The sequence below is a fragment of the Mercenaria mercenaria genome, chromosome 5, assembly GCF_021730395.1.
Source record: "Mercenaria mercenaria strain notata chromosome 5, MADL_Memer_1, whole genome shotgun sequence".
NCBI classification, from domain to species: domain Eukaryota; kingdom Metazoa; phylum Mollusca; class Bivalvia; order Venerida; family Veneridae; genus Mercenaria; species Mercenaria mercenaria.
Window position 1 is genome coordinate 81,121,249 of NC_069365.1, and position 23,524 is coordinate 81,144,772.

The 23,524-nt window shown below is 36.4% G+C and overlaps 1 protein-coding gene across 1 annotated transcript in view; it reads left to right on the top strand.

Annotated features, from left to right (window-relative positions):
* LOC123558571 (DNA-binding protein SMUBP-2-like) overlaps positions 1-23,524 on the top strand; it is a 53,117-nt gene that overhangs the window by 24,761 nt on the left and 4,832 nt on the right. Inside the window, exons 9-14 of the mRNA XM_053544123.1 lie at positions 6,998-7,116; positions 12,763-12,857; positions 14,258-14,381; positions 17,977-18,153; positions 19,740-19,923; positions 22,973-23,114. Of these exons, the coding sequence (XP_053400098.1) occupies positions 6,998-7,116; positions 12,763-12,857; positions 14,258-14,381; positions 17,977-18,153; positions 19,740-19,923; positions 22,973-23,114 (841 nt within the window). The remainder of the gene's footprint in view (positions 1-6,997; positions 7,117-12,762; positions 12,858-14,257; positions 14,382-17,976; positions 18,154-19,739; positions 19,924-22,972; positions 23,115-23,524) is intronic.

Below are 23,524 nucleotides of genomic sequence, written 5' to 3' on the forward strand. Positions count from 1 at the left end.
AACAACTCAACATTAACACATAAACTAGAATATATGTTCAAATGAATGTTGACTAGATAGAATTAAAGCGCGAACTTATTTTAACATGAATATGTGGGAACTTCACATTAAAATTATGAAAATGAGAACAGTGTAGCCAAGTTTAAAATAGAACAATGTTGAAAACAGTAAAATACTAAATGTAGGTGATTGTTTATTAAATCATTGTCATTGAAATAAACTCTGACTCAAACTGCCTACTGAAATAGAGGCATATTAGTGATCCCGCATTTGGTTACAGACACTACATGGATGTCATGTTTGGTAATGATACTTGTGCTTTTGTCACATGACCATACTTCTTGTACTGTCTAGTATAGTCACTTAAAGTAGAAATGTCTATGTGTTATTTCAAGATCAACTTTAAGCTTTAACATATCATTTGACCTGAATCTGAAATGACCCCTTTCATTGACTACTTCCGGAGCTTAAACACAATGCATAATTACATCAATTGGTTCCTGTGAACAATCTTCTTTATCAGGCCAGATGTACACTTTGCCTGACTTCTTCATGTATTTCAGTCGGACATCTGTATCAATACACCCATTATTTCTGCTATACACACACAGAGAGGTCCCTTCTTTGGCTTAATCCCAACAGCTACAAAGTCACCAGGGTTGCATTTTTGGGATCCTGTTGGTTTTACCATCTCAGCTGGTTCTTCATGAACTTTACTCTTCTGGGGTTCTATTGCTTTCTCTCTCTCAGTTGGTACTTCCTGAACTTTACTCTTCTTTTCTGCAGTGTTTTGCTTTCCTGTTGACTTTCTCTTCTTTGGAAGCTTTTCTGATGATTCTTTGTTCTGTTCATTTTGCTTGCTCGTCTGTTTTCTTTCCTGGCTTGAATTGTCTTTGATAATTACTAACTTCCGTGCCTTCCAGGCATTAATACGTTCGCAGAAGTACTTTTTCATTTCCTCACACTTTTTCTTTCTAAGTTCTTGTTGAATGATTGGATCAGAGAGAGCTTGCTGCCGTTTTCGTAGTCTTGCCTCCTGTCTCCTTTCCCTATCGACTTTTTTCAGCTCATCATATTTTGCTTTGTTTTCTCTCTGCTTTTTCCTCCATGCTTGTACTTTGAGCCTAGTCTTCTCCCTTCTATCTTTCACTTTCTGCTCATCTTTGCTTGGTTGAACTGTACTTCCTGAAAAAAGAAACAACTGTGTTTTGATTTCCGCAAGCTTATGTGTTTATGTATGAAAATGCAAATTTAGATATTTTAAAGCATATTGCTCATGTGTCCTCTTCAATGTATTTATAAGCAAAGAAACTGAAAATCAGCTGTTTCTTTAAGTTAGGTGTCTGATAAAGAAACATGTAGCTTCAGGCTGTGTATTTGGTCAATATTTAAGCTTTTAAACTGATTTCACAAACTCTTCAATGTCATATAGAATAGTCTGTTTAATGCATAGGCTGTGTAGTGTCTGTAACCACTTTAACATAAGAACTAGAAATCCTGTATTTTGTCAGACCTCATGAAATTGTCATAATTTTGTTGCCTGAATTTACTGATCTCATAATAGTTATTGCAAAAACACTCTATTTACAGTGTGTATTTAAAGAGATTATTGGAAATTGTGCCAGTTGTAAGAAATCTTGGAAATATAACACTTTTATCTACATTATTTATTTTAAAATTTAGCCTGGAATGTCCCAGTATTGTGCCTTACACAACAATATTGTAAAAGGAAACACATTAACTTTTCATTTCATACTCATATGAGGGAAATGGTCATTCACTAAAAATAAGGGGATATTGGTTACAGACACTACAGATTATAGTGTAGCATTGTCAGAACAATAGGAACATACCTGAGTCATCACCAGGGCTTTTTTCATGTTTTCTCCCAATTTCCTAGGGTCGTACCATGGTAAGGAACACAAAAAGCAAATGGTAAACTTTTCTGGATAAATATACAGGTTACATTGTGCTTCAGTGAATAATTCTGAAAAACAATGCCACAAAGGTGGTACATTGTTTCATTAAACAAGAGTCATTGCATCATATTTTTGCACTTAACTCAGTAGTTCTATGTATGATGCAACATTGCACCATAAAAGAAGGAACTTTCTATACTGAAAAACAAAATAATAGTGACAAAAAGAACAATGATTTTTTTCTTTCATTTCTATACCTCTTTGTGTAGTGTCTGTAACTTTTTCAAAGTAGTAATTTTCAATGATGTTAATTGATAGAACTATGATTTTTGGCAAACCTGGACATTACATGACTACACATTAGCCAATGTAGGATTTATACTTTTGTATTGAGAAACAATGAAAATATTACAACATAAACTTTTAATGGTTACAGACACTACAGAATTTTAAATTTAAGTATTTTGCAAAGAACTGTTGTTCATGCCTAAACCTGTACTAGCCCAGAATTATTAATGTTTTTTATACTTACCATAACAAATACCTGTTAGGTTAATGTCAATGAAAGTTCAATTTACTTTTATTTTCTACCAATTATTGGGTTATAACAATGAGCATATGTTTGATTTTTAACTGTTTAAACAAACCATTGCTGATTGTATTTTACTCATAAAATCCATAATTTATGACCGATTTCAAAAATTAAATCAGCAAAACGTGCGGGACAGATGTCTGTATAAATCCATATCAATTGATGTACCATTACTTATTGAAATTTTGGGTATTCTTCATTCTCTTGATAATTTTTTTTCAAGTGGGACTGCATAACGCTAAAAAATAGCCAATTTTGGAGCATATTTCCAAACATATCTCAAGAACGGGTAATACTAGCCTCTTGAAATTTTCAGAAAAGTGAGATAGGCAACTTCTAGTCTGGTCAGTCTTTAAAATCTGTCCCTATCTTATATATTTTTTCTGTGCCATTGATATAACATAAAAAAAAGCTAATCAGCACCAATACCGTGTTTCAGCCGATTCAAAGTTTCACTCTGATGTTACTGTTTATGCATCACAATTAATGAAACCACTATAACTATGCATAAAATGTCAACATATAGATATATTAACTCAGAAAAATTACTCTTGACAGATGTCGAAAGTATCTGAAACTGAGAAAAACACGAAGTATTTCTCATACATGTGATAAGTTCAGAATCCCAAAACTGGAGGATTGCCATTTTTCAGCTGGAGTTGGGGTCTCAAAACTGGAGGTTTTTATCGACATATATTAAGCGCGTGGACACATAACTTAGAGGCAAAATCCAACATTTTTGGCCACACAATAATTAATGTATATAAGTCTACACCAGAAGAAACAATCCTCATAACTCTTGATTTGAATTTTGACAGAGTTATGCCACTTTTTAACTTCAGTTTTTTTGTTAAAGTTTTATATAATGTCTAATATCTCCGTTACATACAAAGCTATTGCCTATTATGCCCCTTTAACTGGCAAAACTTTAATTCAGAGTCAATCACTGAGAAAAGTCGAGCATGCTATCTTACAGAAGCTCCCTCTTGTTCTAACTTTAAACTTTCTTAACAGATTACATTTGTAGAAACAAAGTCTCAATTTAGGTCTGAAATGAAGGTGAACATGCATTAACATTATTCTACTCGAGGACTTAAAAAAAACGAAGCTCTAAATTGGTCTGAACACAACTCATAAATTATGTAAATTCCTTACCCCACCCACTCTCGTATAAAAATACTGATGATTTTCACATGAAAAATAGAAAATAGAAATGCATCAACATGTATTTACCCATACCAAAATAATGTAGATTGATGTTATCAAATAAATGAGTGTGTGTTTTCATCCAATTTTCAATGAAATAAGTCCAGTTTATTAGCAAATTAATTTGGTAAACATTGGAAGAAAATGGCGTAACTCCGTAAGGGGAAATAACACTCCTGTTCTAAAAATAGTAATGGGTTGGTTTTTCCAACAATTATTTATGTGATTTTATTACCGAGCAAAATTTTTCTTTGAATAATCAGAATTCATTTCAGTTGAGAATTATTTCTTATGACTGGGAGTTTTTTTGCTTCAAATTGGTAAAAATGGAGCTTAATTGGCATTGAGAATGGGCAGATATTCGGCCCCGTGAGACAGGTGGAAAAGGCCCTGCTTGTCTAATCCCTTATCAAAACAAACAATTAATAATTCACCTGTGAAAAACAACTCTTTCCTCCAGCAACATGTGTGGCAAACATGTATAATACACAACAGTCGTTGACACTTTGATTTACTGTGTAAACATGTTTGGCACTCCTCGGTCATTATCAACCCAGTCATAATACTGATTTTTATTTTTTGAAAAGCGGGAGAAATATGGTTTTGGTCGGGAGACGGGAGGCAAGGTGAAAAAATCGGGATTTTGACCCTCCCGCGCGGGAGATCACATGTATGTATTTCTTAATGATGTGAAAAATCTAGCGGACAGAATTTTACCGAATTTTATATTATGTAAGTTAATACTAAGACGAAAAAATAAAAACTAGGTCAGTAGGTCTAAAAATAGAAAAACCTTGTGACGTCTCTAGAGGCCATATTTCTCAATGGATCTATATAAAAATTGGTGAGAATGTTCAGCTTGATGATACCTAGGTCAAGTTCGTAACTGGGTCATGTGCAGTCAAAAACTAGGTCAGTAGGTCTAAAAATAGCAAAAACCTTGTGACCTCTCTAGAGGCCATATTTCTCAAGAGATCTTCATGAAAATTGGTCTGAATGTTCACCTTGATGATATCTAGGTCAAGTTTGAAACTGGGTCACGTGCGGTCAAAAACTAGGTCAGTAGGTCTGAAAATAGAAAAACTTTGTGACCTCTCTAGAGGCCATATTTTTCATGGGATCTTTATGAAAATTAGTCAGAATGTTCACCTTGATGATGTCTAGGTCAAGTTCGAAACTGGGTCACGTGTGGTCAATAACTAGGTCAGTAGATCTAAAAATAGAAAAACCTTGTGACCTCTCTACAGGCCATATTTTTCAAGAGATCTTCATGAAACTAAAGTGGGTCACGTGCCTTCAAAAACTATGTCATTAGGTCAAATAATAGAAAAACCTTGTGACCTCTCTAGAGGTCATATTTTTCAATGGATCTTCATGAAAATTGGTCAGAATTTTTTATCTTGATGATATCTAGGTCACATGTGCTCAAAAACTAGGTCACTGTGTCAAATAATAGAAATAACGACGTCATACTCAGTTCAACACTGGGTCATGTGGGGATAGGTGAGCGATTCAGGACCATCATGGTCCTCTTGTTTCATTACCCCACCCACCTACAAATTATGAACATTTTTTCTTACAAAACAAATTGCACAATGTTATTATCAGTTTCTTAACCAATTTTCTTACTCACATGCGGAATAATCGGAATGATGCTCCTTTAAGGTTGCATGCCTCTAGGTCAAATACTTTTTGAGATACCTGCTACACAAGCTTTCACATGCCAGTTACGTATATATTTGACCACATCAAGGGACATAAATCTGTTTTTACTGAGTGAAACCTCAAATAAAATCATTGGTGCACAACTTCGCATGCTGAATTTAATTCTTGTGTGGTTTCATGACTCTTGGCGCATATACTTTTGAGGTACATGCAACACAAATGTTTAGAACCTTTATGTACAATTTGACTGTCAAGGGCCATAACTCTGGTCTTACTACGTGAAATGCGGGATGGGGCACAAAAAGTATAACAACATTTTTAGGAAGTCACATTTGAACCTGAAGGAGATAGATCTACGTTAAGATTTTCTGGAATTTTATTTGACTTGGAGTCGGCTGCATCGTTACTGGACGAAATGGTTTACTTTCAAATTGGCTGCCCACAATGTATTCAATTCGAGCACTTCCTACGACTACTCCTCCAATAAAACACCATCACTTTTAAAGGTAAAATATGGATGCACGACCTATATTGTCAGTACATACGATGTTTTTTGCGCGAGTGCGCTGCATATCGGACAGTTATGTATTCTGAACGTTACAGTGGTTATCGCTTGCTGCGCCATTGAGCTGCACACAAAATATTGTGATGAACTCCTTTAAATAATTCTCTACCAGAATACAAAAAGTAAAAAATGTCATTAAATGTTGATTAAATGTGATTGACCACCTTTAATGTTATACAGATATTCAGACCAAAATAACTAATGACTAATAGTGATGTTTTATGAGGAAAGGGGTAGCAACTTCTACCAGTCAAATATGTTGAGCAATATAGAATTATTTCCCTTATCTGATGGTTTAAACTGGTTGTAGTAACAATTCGTAAAACAAGTGTCATACTTGAAAAAAAAACATGTTTTTCATACCAAAATGGTAACTGTTTAAAACACAATTCATAATTCATCATTTCTGTATTTTCTATCTTCATTCATATTATTGTAATTGATTCATTCAAGAGCATTAAATGACAAAGTTAGCTGCTTACATTCTAAAATTTCATTGCCACTTACAGTTTCCATGAGCAGTATCTTGCAAAATGCATGGATCTCATATGATAACATAATGTATTTAAACAAACCTGGCTAATTGACATCTTGAACAAATTGATTGGGTTTTTAACTCCTCTTCACCAGAACAAAATTTTCAGAATGAGCTCTTGTTACAGTGCTTTGTCCATTGTATGACAGATGGCATTTATTTAATTAAGCATTTTTCTTTAAACAACTTCAGCCATTGATAGGTGGTCACCAAATATTTTCAAAAGCACCATTGTATGGCCCGCTTTCAGGTTTGTTCAAATTATTCTTGTCACTACCTGAGCCTTTTGTTCAATTTTATGAGAAATTGTTATTTGTATGTAAATTTTTGAACATTCATCACACATAGACTTTCTGTGAGAAACTGTAGAACTACCATGATGTGTGTGTTTCGTATCTTTTAACCTTGAAAATGCTGTTTATTAAGGTTAGAGAATTGATAATATGTAATCTTTGAAAAATGATTAATTCAAGGAAATGTACTATAATAATGCTTGTTATTTTTGTTATTTACAGAGATATGCCAGGTATTACACAAGATGAGACGAGTATATTACCTCTACTGTATATAGACACTGCAGGCTGTGATCTCAGGGAACTAGACTTACCAGAGGAAATATCCAAAGGAAATGAAGGTGAGTCCAGGATATCTTTGTATTTATCCCCTTTTAGAGGTGTGTTATGTTTGTAATGTCAAATGTAGCATGTAGTCCTGGGTCAAAATTATTTTCAGACATGTCGATAGCACTACATATTTACTGAAATGTCTACAGTTATTACGTAAGTACCTAAAATTTTATATACAAAAATGATCCAGAAAAGGTCCACTTTGCGGACTGGCAAAAAGTGATTTTGATACTGGATCAGTCTTATTTAACCTTTAGCCTGTTGACGGCAAGTGATTCTGCCTTTGCTATCAGTGCAGACCAAGATCAGCCTGCACATTAGTGCACGCTGATCTTGGTCTGCACTGTTCACTATTCAGTCAGTAAATTTTCAGTAAATACCCCTTCAAATAATAAATGGTACTGCCCAAATTAATTGATGGACCAGTCCATTTTGGAAACTTAGTAGGGTAAAGGTTAATGATAGAAACCCTACCAGTGTTAATCCAGACTTGAAAAAGGGTAGAATGTTTATCAGAGGTTTCCTCAAAGAAATTATAAAGTAATTGATTAAATATATGTTCATGATGCAGTTTAGTCACAGAAGTCATAAAGCAGTGAAATATTTAGAAAAATGGTCAATTCTTAAACCCTTACACTGCTAAATTTCAGTAATGAACTTGGCCATCTTTCAATTTGGACAGTACCATTAACTGTTAAAAGGGGTGCTTACCAAAAAGATACTGGCTGATGTGCAGGCTGATCATGATCTACACTGGTCGCAAAGGTTAAACCAATTGTATCCAACATGGTAAGGGTTAAAGAAAACTTGTCATAGTGATGGAATTTAGATATTTTCGGACCAGTCATGTGGTAGAACTTTACAGTAATCTCACTGAAAATTACAGCAGGGCAGTTGACAGTAACTTTTATGCCCCCGCCATTAAAATTTATTGGCTTATGGTGTTACCCTTGTCTGTGTGTCCATCCTTCCACATGTATGTTTGTGTGTGCACAAACTCATGTCCAGTCTATACCTCTGTTGTGCAATGTTGGATTTTAAGACAGCTGGTGTAAATGACTACCATAAGAAGACCACCAGTAGTCCCGTGACATGCAAAATTCAGACTACTGAAGTTCAAGGTCTTGGAGGTCAAAAGATTTAACTTTCTTATTTATGCATAGATATAACTTTGCATAAACATTTACCATAACAAGATGAACTGTCACATTCAAAACCCATACTCCTACATTAAAGGTCAAGGTCACAGTTAGAGGTCAAAGATTTCACTCTTTAGTTTTTCATGTATGCATGTGTAGATAATTATACAACTTGGCACAGACATTCAAACATAACAAGGCAACTTGTCATATGCAAAGTTCAGATCCCTAGCTTTAAGGTCAAGGTCACACTTAGAGGTAAATATGATTAAAGTCTTTTTTATACGGTTATTCCTCAGGAAAGTTACTATTCTGCTGAATGCTTTTGGACCTTCCATAAGTCTTCTGCATCATGAAATGACTATTCTGAACTAGGTTTTATATCTGACTAAAAGCCTCTTTTTCAGCTGAGAAAAGTTTGGCAAAGCTTGTAATTATATGTAAGTTAGTATTATGTGACAGGGTCTCAAACAGTTGAGTGTTCTGTCATTAGACAACTGTTGTTACAATTCTGTAATGTGTGACTAACATTGTTGATAAGCATTTCTGCATGTGATATGGGGTTCTAGCATATTTGAGCCACACCATTAGAAAACCAACATAGTGCATTTGCGACCAGCATGGATCCAGACCAGCCTGTGCATCCGTGCAGTCTGGTCAGGATCCATGCTGTTCACTAGCGGTTTCTCTTGCAATAGGCTTTAAATCAAAGCGAACAGATTGGATCCTGACCAGACTGCGCAGATGCGCAGGTTGGTCTTGATCCATGCTGGTCGCAAATGCACTATGTTGGTTTTCTCATGGTGCGGCTCAGTATTTTTTTTTGTGACTATATCCCTTTAATTTCACTTTTGATCTACAGTTATTGGCATTGGGGTGTCTGTGGCCAAGTGGTTAAGGTCACTGACTTTGAATCACTCGCCCCTCACCGATGTGGGTTCTATCATTAATCAGGGTATTGAATTCTTCATATGCGGAAGGTCGCTGGATCTACCAAGGTGCCCACCTGTGATGAAATAGTGCACGGCGGGGCACCTAGAGTCTTCCTCCACCATCAAAGCTGGAAAGTTGCCATATGACCTGTACTTCTTTTGGTGTAATGTTAAACCAAACAAAAACAAAAATGCAATTATTTGCAAATCAGTAGGCTTTTAATTGTGTAGGCATGCCCCTTTGTTCTGTGAATTCAGTAACTATGACCTTTAAATTTAGTATCATGAAAATTTTCTGACCTATAGTTATTTTGTTGTGACATTAAACCAAACAAAAACAAAGAAATTATCATGAAAATTGAACATTCCCAATTCCATTTGAAGTAAAAATAGATTTTTCATGTTTTGAAAGATCTTTTCTCAGTAAAATGTCAATCTTTAACTTAATTTACAATACAAGAGTTAAAGTGTAATTGGTTTGTTTTTTGCTTCAAAATTGTTTCATAAATTTTGTAATTTCATTATAAGCATGGTGTAATGAAGGCTTGGCTCAGAGAAAAAGTAGATAATAAGGAAATATTTTCTGATTTTAGCAAACAGCAAATTGCTTTAATACTGTTTATGACTCAGTGAAATTTGTTTTTTAGGTTTGTCATGCTTTTCTTGCATATTAAAAACCATAAATGCTGGTAATCATGAATTAGTGTGAAAAGCAATTAAGCTGTTATTTGAATTTAGCTTTTAGCTCCATTATCAGAAATATTTCAAGTATAAGGGCTATTGTTATCATCCTTTCATCCGTGTCACAGAAGTTTTGCATGTAAGCAGCTCAAAAAACCTACCAAGCCTAATGCTTTCAAACATTACACTTATATTGGCCTCATAATAAAAGTGATCTCATGTGGCAAAATACATAACTCTAGCTTGTAATATGTCAAAATCATGCCCCATTTTAACATAGGGATTTTTGTGACAGTTTTACATTGTAAGCACGTTTCTCAGGAATGACTTGACCAATTGTTTTTAGATTCATCACACATCTTTAGCATCATGGGTTGACCTCACATGGAAAGTTTCATAACTCTGGCTTACATTTTTAGCTCACCTGTCACAAAGTGACAAGGTGAGCTTTTGTGATCGCATGGCGTCCATGCCTGCATGCGTCCATCCGTCCATAAACTTTTGCTTGTGACCACTCTAGAGGTCACGTTTTTCATGGGATCTTTATGAAAATTGGTCAGAATGTTCACCTAGATGATATCTAGATCAAGTTCGAAACTGGGTCACTTGCGGTCAAAAAACTAGGTCAGTAGGTCTAAAAGTAGAAAAACCTTGTGACCTCTCTAGAGGCCATATTTTTCATGAGATCTTCATGAAATTTGGTCAGAATGTTCACCTTGATGATATCTAGGTCAAGTTTGATACTGGGTCACGTGCGGTCAAAAACTTAATAGGGTTGTAGGGCTGCTGGAGTAGATGACCCCTATTGTTTTTGGGGTCACTCCATCAAAAGTCAAGGTCACAGGGGCCTGAACATTGAAAACCATCTCCGATTAATAACTAGAGAACCACTTGACCCAGAATGTTGAAACTTCATAGGATGGTTGGTCATGTAGTGTAGATGACCCCTATTGTTTTTGGGGTCACTCTGTCAAAGGTCAAGGTCACAGGGGCCTGAACATTGAAAACCATTTCCAATCAATAACTTGAGTACCACTTCACCCAGATTGTTGAAACTTCATAGGATGATTGATCATGCCGAGTAGATGACCCCTATTGATTTTGGGGTCACTCTGTTAAAGGTCAAGGTCACAGGGGCCTGAACATTAAAAACCATTTCCAGTCAGTAACTTGAGAACCACTTGACCTAGAATGTTGAGGATGATTGGTCATGCAGAGTAGATGACTCTATCGGGGCCTCCGTGGCCGAGTGGTTAAGGTTGCTGACTTCAAATCACTTGCACCTCATCGATGTGGGTTCGAGCCTCACTTGGGGCGTTGAATTCTTCATGTGAGGAAGCCATCCAGCTAGCTTACAGAAGGTCGGTGGTTCTACCCAGGTGCCCGCTCGTGATGAAATAATGCACGGAGGGGCACCTGGGTTCTTCCTCCATCATCAAAGCTGGAAAGTCGCCGTATGACCTAAAATGTGTCGGTGCGAAGTTAAACCCAACCAAAAAAAAAAAAAAAAAGATGACCCTATCAATTTTGGGGTCACTCTGTTAAAGGTCAAGGTCACAGGGGCCTGAACATCAAAAACTGTTTCCGATCAATAACTTGAGAACCTCCCGACCCAGGATGTTGAAACTTCATAGGATGATTGTTCCTGCAGAGTAAATGACCTGTGTTATTTTTGGGGTCACTCAGTTAAAGGTCAAGGTCATAGTGGCCTGAACATTGATAACCACTTCCGATCAATAACTCGAGAACCACTTGACCTAGAATGTTGAAACTTAATAGGATGATTGGACATGCAGAGTAGATGACCCCTATTTATTTTGGGGTCACTTGATCAAAGGTCAAGGTCACAGGAGCCTGAACAGTGACTTGAGAACTACTAGGCCAAAAGTGTTGAAACTTAGCGGGATGACTGGACATGCCAAGTAGATGATCCCTATTGCAGCCAACCATCAGTGTCTCTTTGACTTTCGCTCCTGACCCCTATTGACTTCTTGCCTATAGGACTTTGCATTGGGGGAGACATGCGCTTTTTTACAAAAGCAATTTCTAGTTTTCATGGGACCTGTATGAAAATTAGTCTGAATGTTCATCTTGATGATATCTAGGTCAAGTTCGAAATTGGGTCAACTGCGGTCAAAAACTAGGTCAGTAGGTCTAAAAATAGAAAAATCTTTTGACCTCTCTAGAGGCCATATTTTTCAATGGATCTTCATGAAAATTGGTGAGAATGTTCAACTTGATGATATCTAGGTCAGATTTGAAACTGGGTCACGTGCGGTCAAAAACTAGGTCAGTAGGTCTAAAAATAGAAAAACCTTGGACTTCTCTAGAGGCCATATTTTTCATGAGATCTTCATGAAAATTGGTGAGAGTGTTCACCTTGATGATATCTAGGTCAAGTTCAAAACTGGGCCACATGCCTTCAAAAACTAGGTCATTAGGTCATATAATAGAAAAACCTTTTGACCTCTCTAAGAGTCCATATTTTTCAATGGATCATCATGAAAATTGGTCAGAATTTTTATCTTGATGATATTTAGGTCAAGTTCAAAACTGGGTCACATGAGCTCAAAAACTAGGTCACTATGTCAAATAAGAGAAAAAATGACGTTATACTCAGTTCAAAACTGGGTCATGTGGGGACAGGTGAGCGATTCAGGACATTCATGGTCCTCTTGTTGCAAAATTATGCCTCTTTTTCAATATACAAAATTTGGCTAAAACTTTTGTATGTAAGCTAGTGTTATGTGGAATTACTTCAAAAAATTAATTGCACTGCCATTAGACTGCTCCTGTTATAATTTTGTACTGCATGACTAACACTGTAGATTTGCATTTCTGCATGATTTATGATTATTGTGGAATTCTAGAATAAGTCAGTAAAACCTTTTGTTTTTAACAGGAGAGGCAGATCTTGTCAGTGCTAATGTGGAGAAGTTGTTGTCATGTGGAGTAAATCAGGAAGATATTGCAGTTATTGCTCCTTACAATCTGCAGGTATATGGTTTCAGAGAACAGCAACATCTGCTAATTTTTAGCTCACCTGAGCCAAAGGCTCATATTGAGCTTTTTTGACCGCTCAATGTCTGTCGTGCGTTGTCCGTCCGTCAACAATTTCTAAAAAAAATACTCTTTTTCAAAACCACTGCGCAGATTTACACCGAACTTCACAGGAATGATCCTTGGGTGCCCCCCTTTCAAAATGGTTCAAAGAATTGAATTCAACACAGAACTCTGGTTGCCATGGCAACCAAAAGGTAAAACTTAAAAAATCTTCTTGTTCAAAACTGCAAGGTGTACAGTCTCCATATTTGGCATGGGATATCATCTGAAACAGCAACCTCTCCTAGATTTTACACTGTTTTTATATAATTTCAAAGAACATCAACCTTTCCTAATTGTTACATATTAACTCTGTATGCTTTACCAGTTAAATAGAGTTATCAGTTATTAAAACTGGCTCCCTTTTCTTCTATGAAACTTTAATATTACACTTGTCAATGTACAAGGCACAAATGAAAATATCTTTGTAATCAGTAAGGCCATTCAGATATGTCAATATCTTTTTATGCCCCCAGTGCCTTAGAAAGGAATGTGGGTACTCCGTGGCCGATTGGTTAAGGTCTCTGACTTCAAATCACTTGCCCCTCATTGATGTGTGTTCATGCCTCACTATGGGCATTGAATTCTTATGTGAGGAAGCAATCCAGCTGGCTTAAGGAAGGTCGGTGGTTCTACCAAGGTACCTGCCCGAGATAAAATAATGCACGGAGGGGCACCTGGGGTCTTCCTCCACCATCAAACCAAACTAAAAAAAAGAGAGAGGAATGTAGTGTTTGAATTTTCTGGTCATGTCACATGGTGTCACTGTTTCTTGTGTACTCGACTCATCCTGCAGTTTTTGTTCATTTAACATCAAGTCAACATGTGCATATTGTTTAGAGATTTATGCCTGTTTAAATTCCCTTTTATACTTTATGATATAAATTCTATCAAACATTTTTGGAGGAGCTTGTGTCATACACTGTTAACATCACACTTTGTTATGATACCTAAAGTCGAAAACTTTCAGCATCGAATCTCATTTATTTTATCTCAGTTCCATATCTCTGACAAAATCTCATTCCAACAGTATTTTTCTTTGTATTTTAGGGGATCAAGTATATTGTTTCTGAAAAGAGAAGAGAACAGCGAAATTGTATTATTATACCTCACATAAATACCCAATGCAAATTTCCCATTAGTTTAACTTAAATTTATCGTATTCTCCAATGGTAAGATAATTCATAATTTTCTTTTCTGTGCATGTGATATTTATGGATGGGCTTTTCCCAGCATGCCAGGTACTATACCATTGGTGATGGAAATAATAAATTCTGTTTTTACATTGTCTTCAGGTAGAACTTGTTAGGTTACGTCTAGCTAGTAAATATCCAAAGATTGAGGTAAAGTCTGTTGATGGATTCCAAGGTAGAGAAAAGGAAGCTGTGATTATCTCCCTTGTCAGGAGTAATAAAAGAGGTCTGTTGAATTATTATGTCTCCCCCAGGAGACATATTGTTTTTGCCCTATCCGTCTGTCCGTCCGTCCTTCCATCCGATCGTCCGTACGTCACACTTCATTTCCGAGCAATAACTGGAGAACCATTTGACCTAGAACCTTCAAACTTTATAGGGTTGTAGGGCTGCTGGAGTAGACGACCCCTATAGTTTTTGGGGTCACTCTGTCAAAGGTCAAGGTCACAGGGGCCTGAACATTGAAAACCATTTCCGATCAATAACTAGAGAACCACTTGACCCAGAATGTTGAAACTTCATAGGACGATTGATCATAAAGAGTAGATGACCCCTATTGATTTTGGGGTCACTCCATCAAAGGTCAAGGTCACAGGGGCCTGAACATGGAAAACCATTTCCGATCAATAACTGGAGAAACACTTGACCCAGAATGTTGAAACTTCATAGGATGATTGTACATGCAAAGTAGATGACCCCTATTGATTTTGGGGTCACTCCATTAAAGGTCAAGGTCACAGGGGCCTGAACATTGAAAACCATTTCCGGTCAGTAACTTGAGAACCACTTGACCCAGAATGTTGAAACTTAATAGGATGATTGGTCATGCAGAGTAGATGACCCCTAACGATTTTGGGGTCACTCTGTGAAAGGTCAAGGTCACAGGGGCCTGAACATTGAAAACCATTTCCGGTCAGTAACTTGAGAACCACTTGACCCAGAATGATGAAACTTCATAGGATGATTGGTCATGCAGAGTAGATGACCCCTTACAATTTTGGGATCACTCTGTTAAAGGTCAAGGCCACAGGGGCCTGAACATGGAAAACCATTTCCAATAAATAACTTGAGAACCTCTCGACCCAGAATGTTGAAACTTCATAGGATGATTGTTCATACAGAGTAAATGACCCCTATTGTTATTGGGGTCACTCTGTTAAAGGTCAAGGTCACAGGGGCCTGAACATTGATAACCAGTTCCGATCAATAACTTGAGAACCACTTGACCCAGAATGTTGAAACTTCATAGGATGATTGAACATGCAGAGTAGATGACCCCTATTGATTTTCGAGTCAGTCAATTAAAGGTCAAGGTCACAGTGGCCTGTTCATGTAAAATCATTTTTTGGAAATAACTTGAGAACCATTTGACCTACAATGTTGAAACTTAATAGGATGATTGGACATGCAGAGTAGATGGCCCCTATTTATTTTGAGATCACTTGATCAAAGGTCAAGGTCACAGGAGCCTGAACAGTGACTTGAGAACCACTAGGCCAAGAGTTTTGAAATTTAGCGGGATGACTGGACATGCCAAGTAGATGATCCCTATTGCAGCAACCCATCAGTGTCTCTTTGACTTTCGCTCCTGACCCCTATTGACTTCTTGCCTATAGGACTTTGCATTGGGGGAGACATGCGCTTTTTTACAAAAGCATTTTCTAGTTTACCTTGATTATCTCCCTTGTCAGAAGTAGCAAAAGAGGGTTGTGGGTGTCTATGGCTAAGTACTCAATCTTGCTGGCTTTGCCCCATAAAGCTGTGTTTGAAACTGCATTTAAGGTAGTTCTGCACGTTTGATAAACCGGAAGTGATGGGGTAACGTCATTTATCCGGAAAACTTGCCTTGATTCGGCGAACGGAATTGAAAATAATTTTATGATTTAATCGAAACCTGTGAGTAAATTTATTACAATAGCACTGTTGCTATATTTCTAAAGTCAAAATATGATATTAAAACATATGACACGTTAAAAAATAAAAAAATGTCCTAAAATTAGTGTGAAATGTCCGGTTCACTTTAATCTTGGTCAGATATCTCAAAAATAAGCACACGAACCTATACATTTTATTAGCTCATCTGATTTTTTGAAAAAAAAATGATGAGTTATTGTCATCACTTGAGCGGTTGTCGGCGTCGGCGTCGGTGTCGGCGTCGGCGTCTGCGTCGGCGTTGCCTGGTTAAGTTTTATGTTTAGGTCAGCTTTTCTCCTAAACTATCAAAGCTATTGCTTTGAAACTTGGAATACTTGTTCACCATCATAAGCTGACCCTGTATAGCAAGAAACATAACTCCATCTTGATTTTTGCAAGATTTATGGCCCCTTTTGTACTTAGAAAATATCAGATTTCTTGGTTAAGTTTTATGTTTAGGTCAACTTTTCTCCTAAACTATCAAAGCTATTGCTTTGAAACTTGGAATACTTGTTCACCATCATAAGCAGACCCTGTACATCAAGAAACATAACTCCATCTTGCTTTTTGCAAGAATTATTGCCCCTTTTGGACTTAGAAAATCAGTTTTCTTGGTTAAGTTTTATGTTTAGGTCAGCTTTTCTCCTAAACTGTCAAAGCTATTGCTTTAAAACTTGCAACACTTGTTCACCATCATAAGTTGACCCTGTACAGCAAGAAACATGACTCCATCCTGATTTTTGCAAGATTTATGGCCCCTTTTGGACTTAGAAAATATCAGATTTCTTGGTTAAGTTTTATGTTTAGGTCAACTTTTTCTCTTAAACTATCAAAGCTATTGCTTTGAAACTTGCAACACTTGTTCACCATCATAAGCTGACCCTGTACAGCAAGCAACATAACTCCATCCTGCTTTTTGCAATAATTATTGCCCCTTTTGGACTTAGAAAATCATTTTCTTGGTTGAGTATTATGTTTAAGTCAACTTTTCTCATAAACTATCAAAGCTATTGCTTTAAAACTTGCAACAGTTTTTCACCATCATAAGTGGACACTGAACATCAAGAAACATAACTCTATCCTGCTTTTTGCAAGAATGATGGCCCTTTTTAGACTTAGAAAATCATGGGTAGGACAATATTTCTATTACACAAAAAAAAAATCAGATGAGCGTCAGCACCCGCAAGGCGGTGCTCTTGTTTCACTAAATTATAGGCCACATGTTTATTTACAACTGTGAGAAGTTCCATCAAAATCTACATTATAGAAAAAATTTTATTCACGAAAATGTTATGAAAGTTATGATTTTCCCATAGACTCCCATTATGAAATATTGTTTGAAGTCCAAATTTTCCAAATCAGTTGAGCAAAAAATCAAGCACACGACCCTATCTTTTTTATTTGCTGAATTTTCTTGGTATATTCTGAAGTTTTGAAAAATCAGTGCTTAATCAAATTCTACATTGTAGAAAAAATTTCAATCCAAACGTGCAGAACTACCTTAAGGTATAGAATTCTATCATTGCAGAAGCCTGGCTTATGGAAAATTGGTGTTTCTACCCAGATACCACTGTGCCTGAAAAAATTCTGGTAGCGGCATTTGCAAATGCACTTGTTCTTTCTCCCTAAAAAGCTGGAAAGTTGCCATATAGCTTGTAATTGTGTTGATATGATATTAAACTCAGTGACAAAAAAAAAATAAAAATAAAAGACGTTCCTTGAATATTCACCTGAGTGTATAATCTTCCTTATCAGGTCTGCTTAGTTTTAACAGATGAACAATTTTTGCAATAAAAGATGTTAATGAAGAATTTCTGATTCAGAAGTTAACAACTATTTTCAATTTCTGTGTGTCAGTTGTATCATGTAAAAGTTTGTTAACCCAAATTATATTATGCTGCTTATAGGTGAGGTTGGTTTCCTGTCGGAGAGGAGAAGAATCAATGTTGCTGTTACGAGAGCCAGGCGCCATTTGACTGTGATAGGGGACAGTGAGACTGTTTGCAAAGATGACTTTCTCAAGTCGCTGATAGACTATCTCAACCTGGAGGCAGATGTACAGACAGCACAGCAATATCTAGATGGTATTTTTCTTGCTTCTTAGTAGTAGACAGGATATATTTGTCGGATAATGTGCCAGGGATAGATATTCCAGTCTTTCCTTTGGGGGAAAAACTTTTTCTAAAAATAGCGTGCTACTAAGTGATGTTAACTAGTACACTATTATGACTTCAAAAACTACCGGGTATATACATAATGTCAGGAAATACCCAGATCCGTTTGTCATTGTGATTTGTTTATCCTTTAGCCTGCAAAATTTCTAGAATGGACTGGTCCATCATTAAATTTGGGCACTACCATTTATTATTTGAAGGGATTTTCATTAAAAATTTACTGACTGAATAGCGAACAGTGCAGACCATGATCAGTCAGCATGGATGTGCAGGCTGATCTTGGTCTGCACTGATCGCAAAGGCAGAATCACTTGCCAAGAGCAGGCTAAAGTTAAAGTTGCAGGCAAGAAAAATGATCAGATTACATGTCTACATGTACCTGTGAATGACAGCTGTTTTTTCAACCCTCCGGACAGCATGGATAAAAAATCAATCTCAGGCTTGATTTTTCATTCCACGCTGTCCATCGTGTAGGAATAACCCTGTCCTACACAGACAGGCATGTAAGATCCTTACAGTCATACTACTGTATCTGGCATAGACATGATTCTGAAAATAATGGCCAGCATGGTTCATTATTCTTGCATAGGGCCACAAATATAGGGAATCTGCAGATTTACAAATCGTGACATAGTGAGTTTTATCCCCCAGTTGAGGCGGAAGTTCTCCATGACAATTTGTCAGAATTCATGTCGTCCTCCGCCTCTGATTCATATGTGAAAGTTGGTAGTTACTTATAGAGAACAAGTAAGTATTTGTCAGAATTCAGGAACATAACGTCGTTACATAACTGAAATACTGTTGAAAAATTTTGCTAAACTCAAGACAAAAATTAAAGTGGTTGAGCTTGTTCCCCAAGTGATGATCAACAAGAATGTTATCAATGACATTTTCTTAGAAAACAGCCTGTCTGAGGCAATCCTTCCTTTGGCAGTGATTGATATTGGGAAATAATCAGTAAATTGCTCCGAACAATTTAGTCAAATGTTAGGAAAGCAAAAACACCGGGTAAATTAAGCGACAGGCATGACATAATTGAAATACTGTTGGAAATGTCATTAAATCCCTATTGTACAATCAAATGAGTCTATTTATAGTTGACCTGGTATTAATAATATTTATTTAACAGAGAGGAAAAAAAATCAAGACAGTATAAATGTCAAGAAAATCTTATTTGCATCTTGTCAAATCTGTGTAAGAGGAATAGCCAAATATTGTAGATTTGTTAATTTTTTCTCTGCTTTGTTTTTAGACTGTAATATGAGCCACACCATGAGAAAACCAGCATAGTGCATTTGCAACCAGCATGGATCCAGACCAGCCTGCGCATCTGCATACTGTTCACTTTCAAACTCTATTGCAATTAGAGAAACCATTAGCAAACAGTGTGGATCCTGACAAGACTGCGCGGATGCGCAGGCTTGTCTGGATCCATGCTGGTTGCAGATGTACTGTTGGTTTTCTCATGGTGCAGCTCAATTATTGTACTTTTACAGATGGAGTTTTACAGCAGTGTGATATCAATAGACCTGAACATCTAGATGATTTAATGGTCCTTTCAAAAAAGCAGGGATCAGACAAAGGGGCCAGGCCGAAGTCGTATAAACAAAACATGACAGCAAAACACGGTGAAAGAAGACAAAAGGAATCCCAACAGCAAGAGAGGAACACTCAAGGAAGGTAAAATTTTATACAGTGATAGTGTTGTACCTTGAGACCACCTTGGTAGCCTAGTGTATCGTCCAGTTACCTGAATCGGAGGGTCGTCAGATTCAGAGTATTTTGTTAAAGCACATGCCTTGTTTTAACACATATGATGATCATTTAATTTAGTTTTTGCATTGGTTCACATAGTTATATGATATCATTTAATTTAGTTTTTGCATTGGTTCTGTAAACATATGATGTCAATGTACATCCCAGCTGTAAGACTTTGCAAAATACATCAAAAACAAAGATTTAAAATACCCCTGTGTAAATTTTAATGAATTTCTTATTACGTTTTATATGCCAGTCTTTGAAAGAGTGGAGCGTATTATGTGAACACCCGTGGCGGGCGGGCGGGCGGCATCCAAAAGCATGTCCACTCTTTAAGTCAGACAGTTTTCATCCCATCTTCACCAAACTTGGTGACAATGTTTATGGGCATAATATCTGGGCCAAGTTCGATAACCAGCCATATCGCCCCAGGCACTCTTGGATTATGGCCCTTGAATAACTCGAAAATCTAGGGATTCAGCCTTGTCCGCTCTTTGAGTCAAACAGTTTTCATCCGATCTTCACCAAACTTGGTGACAATGTTTGTGGGCATAATATCTCGGCCAAGTTAGGTAAACAGCCAAATCGCCCTAGGCATGGCACTCTTGGAATATGGCCCTTGAATTACTCGAAATCTGCGAATTTAGCCTAAGTCGAACAGTTTTCATTTGATCTTCATCAAACTTGCTGACAATGTTTATGGGCATAATATCTTGGACAAATTTGATAACGAGCAAAATCGCACCAGGCACTCTTGGATTATGGCCCTTGAATTAGGCCAAGTTGGATGACATGTGTATTTTGTGACAGTCTGCCACTCTTGTTACCCTCATCACAAATCTCCTCCAAGTTCTCCATTTTTTGACCAGTTGAAAGAAAGGTTTGTAGCATGTAGTTTCAAAAGAAATGTGAACACTGTTCCCACCACACACCCATCAAAAGAAATGTGAAACCTTCAGCATAGAGTGATAAGAGTTTAGACAATTTTAAGAAGCTACTAAAAAGTGCAAGAATGGATTTACTTCAAAAGTGTGATGTTTAAGTGCTTCGACACTGGTGTTACATAAAAAATATTATTGTTACTACTTGTTTTTTTTTCATTACTTCACTTTTTACAGTAGATAACCTGTCATGCTACAGATACTGTTATCTGTTGATTTCTTTTTACTAGATTTTATTTAAGAGATGACATTTTTTTTTGGTGTTCATGCGAAATGACGTAATTTTCAATTGAAAAGAATAGGGCAAATATAAATATTAGATTGTAAACACCAAGAAATACCCAGCTTTCAATAGAAACTACTATTGTAATGCTGGCTTTCTTGAAACTTAAGAAGAAATACAATTCCTCATTCACTCAGCTAACTAAAAAACTCACTTACTTATTTCTTGATCACTTTCTCATTGTTGGTTTCCAAGTTATGGCTTTCTATATTCAGATTCAGCCAATGAATAAACAGATGTATAGGTGTTAATATAATCTCCATATCAAAGTTATCACTGCAAATTCATATTTGGTTACATGATGAACACTGAATACTGTGAAATAGTTTCATTTTATTGGTATAGACATTCAGCAAAATCAGTTGAGCTGTGCCATGAGAAAACAAACATAGTGGGTTTGCGACCAGCATGGATCCAGACCAACCTGCGCAGTCTGGTCAGGATCCATGCTGTTCGCTTTCAAAGCCTATTGGAATTAGAGAAACTGTTAGCAAACAGCATGGACCCTGACCAGACTGTGCAGATGCGCAGGCTGGTCTGGATCCATGCTGGTCGCAAACCCACTATGTTGGTTTTCTCATGGCACGGCTCAGTAACTTGTTTATTGGGAACATGAATGACAGATTTCAGTGTGATATAATAATGAATGGAATTTACATTTAACAATAATTATAAAGACCAGGAAGAGGGACAACACATCAAAAACACTGGTTAAATATTAACAGTAATGTATGATAAGAAGAATTTATATTTTTTCAACTAATTTCATAATACTGTGATTAATAACAAATTTATGAAATTCACGAAAATTATTCCAAAACAAACAGCCAGGACTTCACAGTTTAGTTAGATTTATTTTAATTCAAATTGGTAACAACCAAAAATTCTAAATTTTCCGATTTTATTACAGCATTTTAATCAAATTTATGGGAAGTTCTGCTTTTAAGCCTCTCTTTTTTACACAAACTACTTTTAAAAGAGTGCACTTGATTAAGAGTTTATTGATGAAAAGAACCCAGTTTATGTTTGAGAGATAATAAAAGTCAGTTTCTTGAGATTTAATTTTCAAATCAGTTTTCTGCAGTAAGCGATAAAAGTGGAAAACAGAATGAAACATGAGTGTTTGTGGAATACATGGGTTTGTACATTCAGCTGAAGCTTGTATTATGTCACTTTATAATTATTGCCAAAGTCAAAAAAGAATGGATTGGAAACATTCTGTTTTCTCATATGAGATTGTTTAACAAAAGAAATGGATCTGACCACTTATATAAGTAAATTAAAGTAAACAAAGTGTTTATTTATAATAGTGTCACCCTACTAAAAGGGCCAGCCAAGTTGGCTTATGAGACACCTACATACATTGAACAGCATTACTTCCTGATTCCTATTTGTCAATGCCAGGCACCATGCAGGTAGCAATTGGTAACCATTATTTAACTAGCTGGCGGCTCACCAACCGGTCTGTCTTCAGTAACAAGTCTCGACTCTGACAGGGCTCGAACATTTGACCTCACTTATTGTTAGATCTAATGTTAATGAACAGGACAAATTTTGTCATGCATTGAGAAACAACGAAGTAATAATGGGGGCATGTATTTGAAACTACATGTACATAAATTTCCTTTCTGAATTGCGATTTTGTAAATAAAGAAAGGCTAATTTACTACCACTTTTGAGCCTTCTGAAGCCTTGATACTGATTCTTTGAAGTTGATGTAATTAAAAGTTTATACCAAATATTTCAGCAAGCGAGACCCAGTCAGCGAGGATGACAGCAGACTGATAGAGTTACAGGGTCAGATTGAACAGTTCCTATCGAACAACGAAGCTGACATTTTAGAATTTCCAAGTACGTTGTCAGGAAGGGACAGATTTCTAGTTCATGAGGTCAGTAAAATATTAGAAGAAAAAAACAGTTACCTTATGCCATTAACCATTCATCACCGTGACGGGCGTCTCATTAAGATTTTATTACATTGGTCAGAAAGAAAAATGGTTTGATTAAATTTGGCCCTAGTGACTAGTGAAAATCTGTTAAATATTATTCACTGTAATATTCCGATAATTCACAGAAAAACATGTATTAAGATCTTTATAGACTTTGGTCATGTTTAATTCAGATTATTCTGGGAAAATAAGATGTTTTATGATTTGGTATATGATTTATTAAGCTGTAGCTTTTGTACTTACATGCACAAGCATTGTTTATAAGAGATATGTAATATTGAAACAGTAAAAGCACCTGCCATCTTCATAAATCACAAGCTATGTCAGTTTTTTCTGCTACATGAATGTTT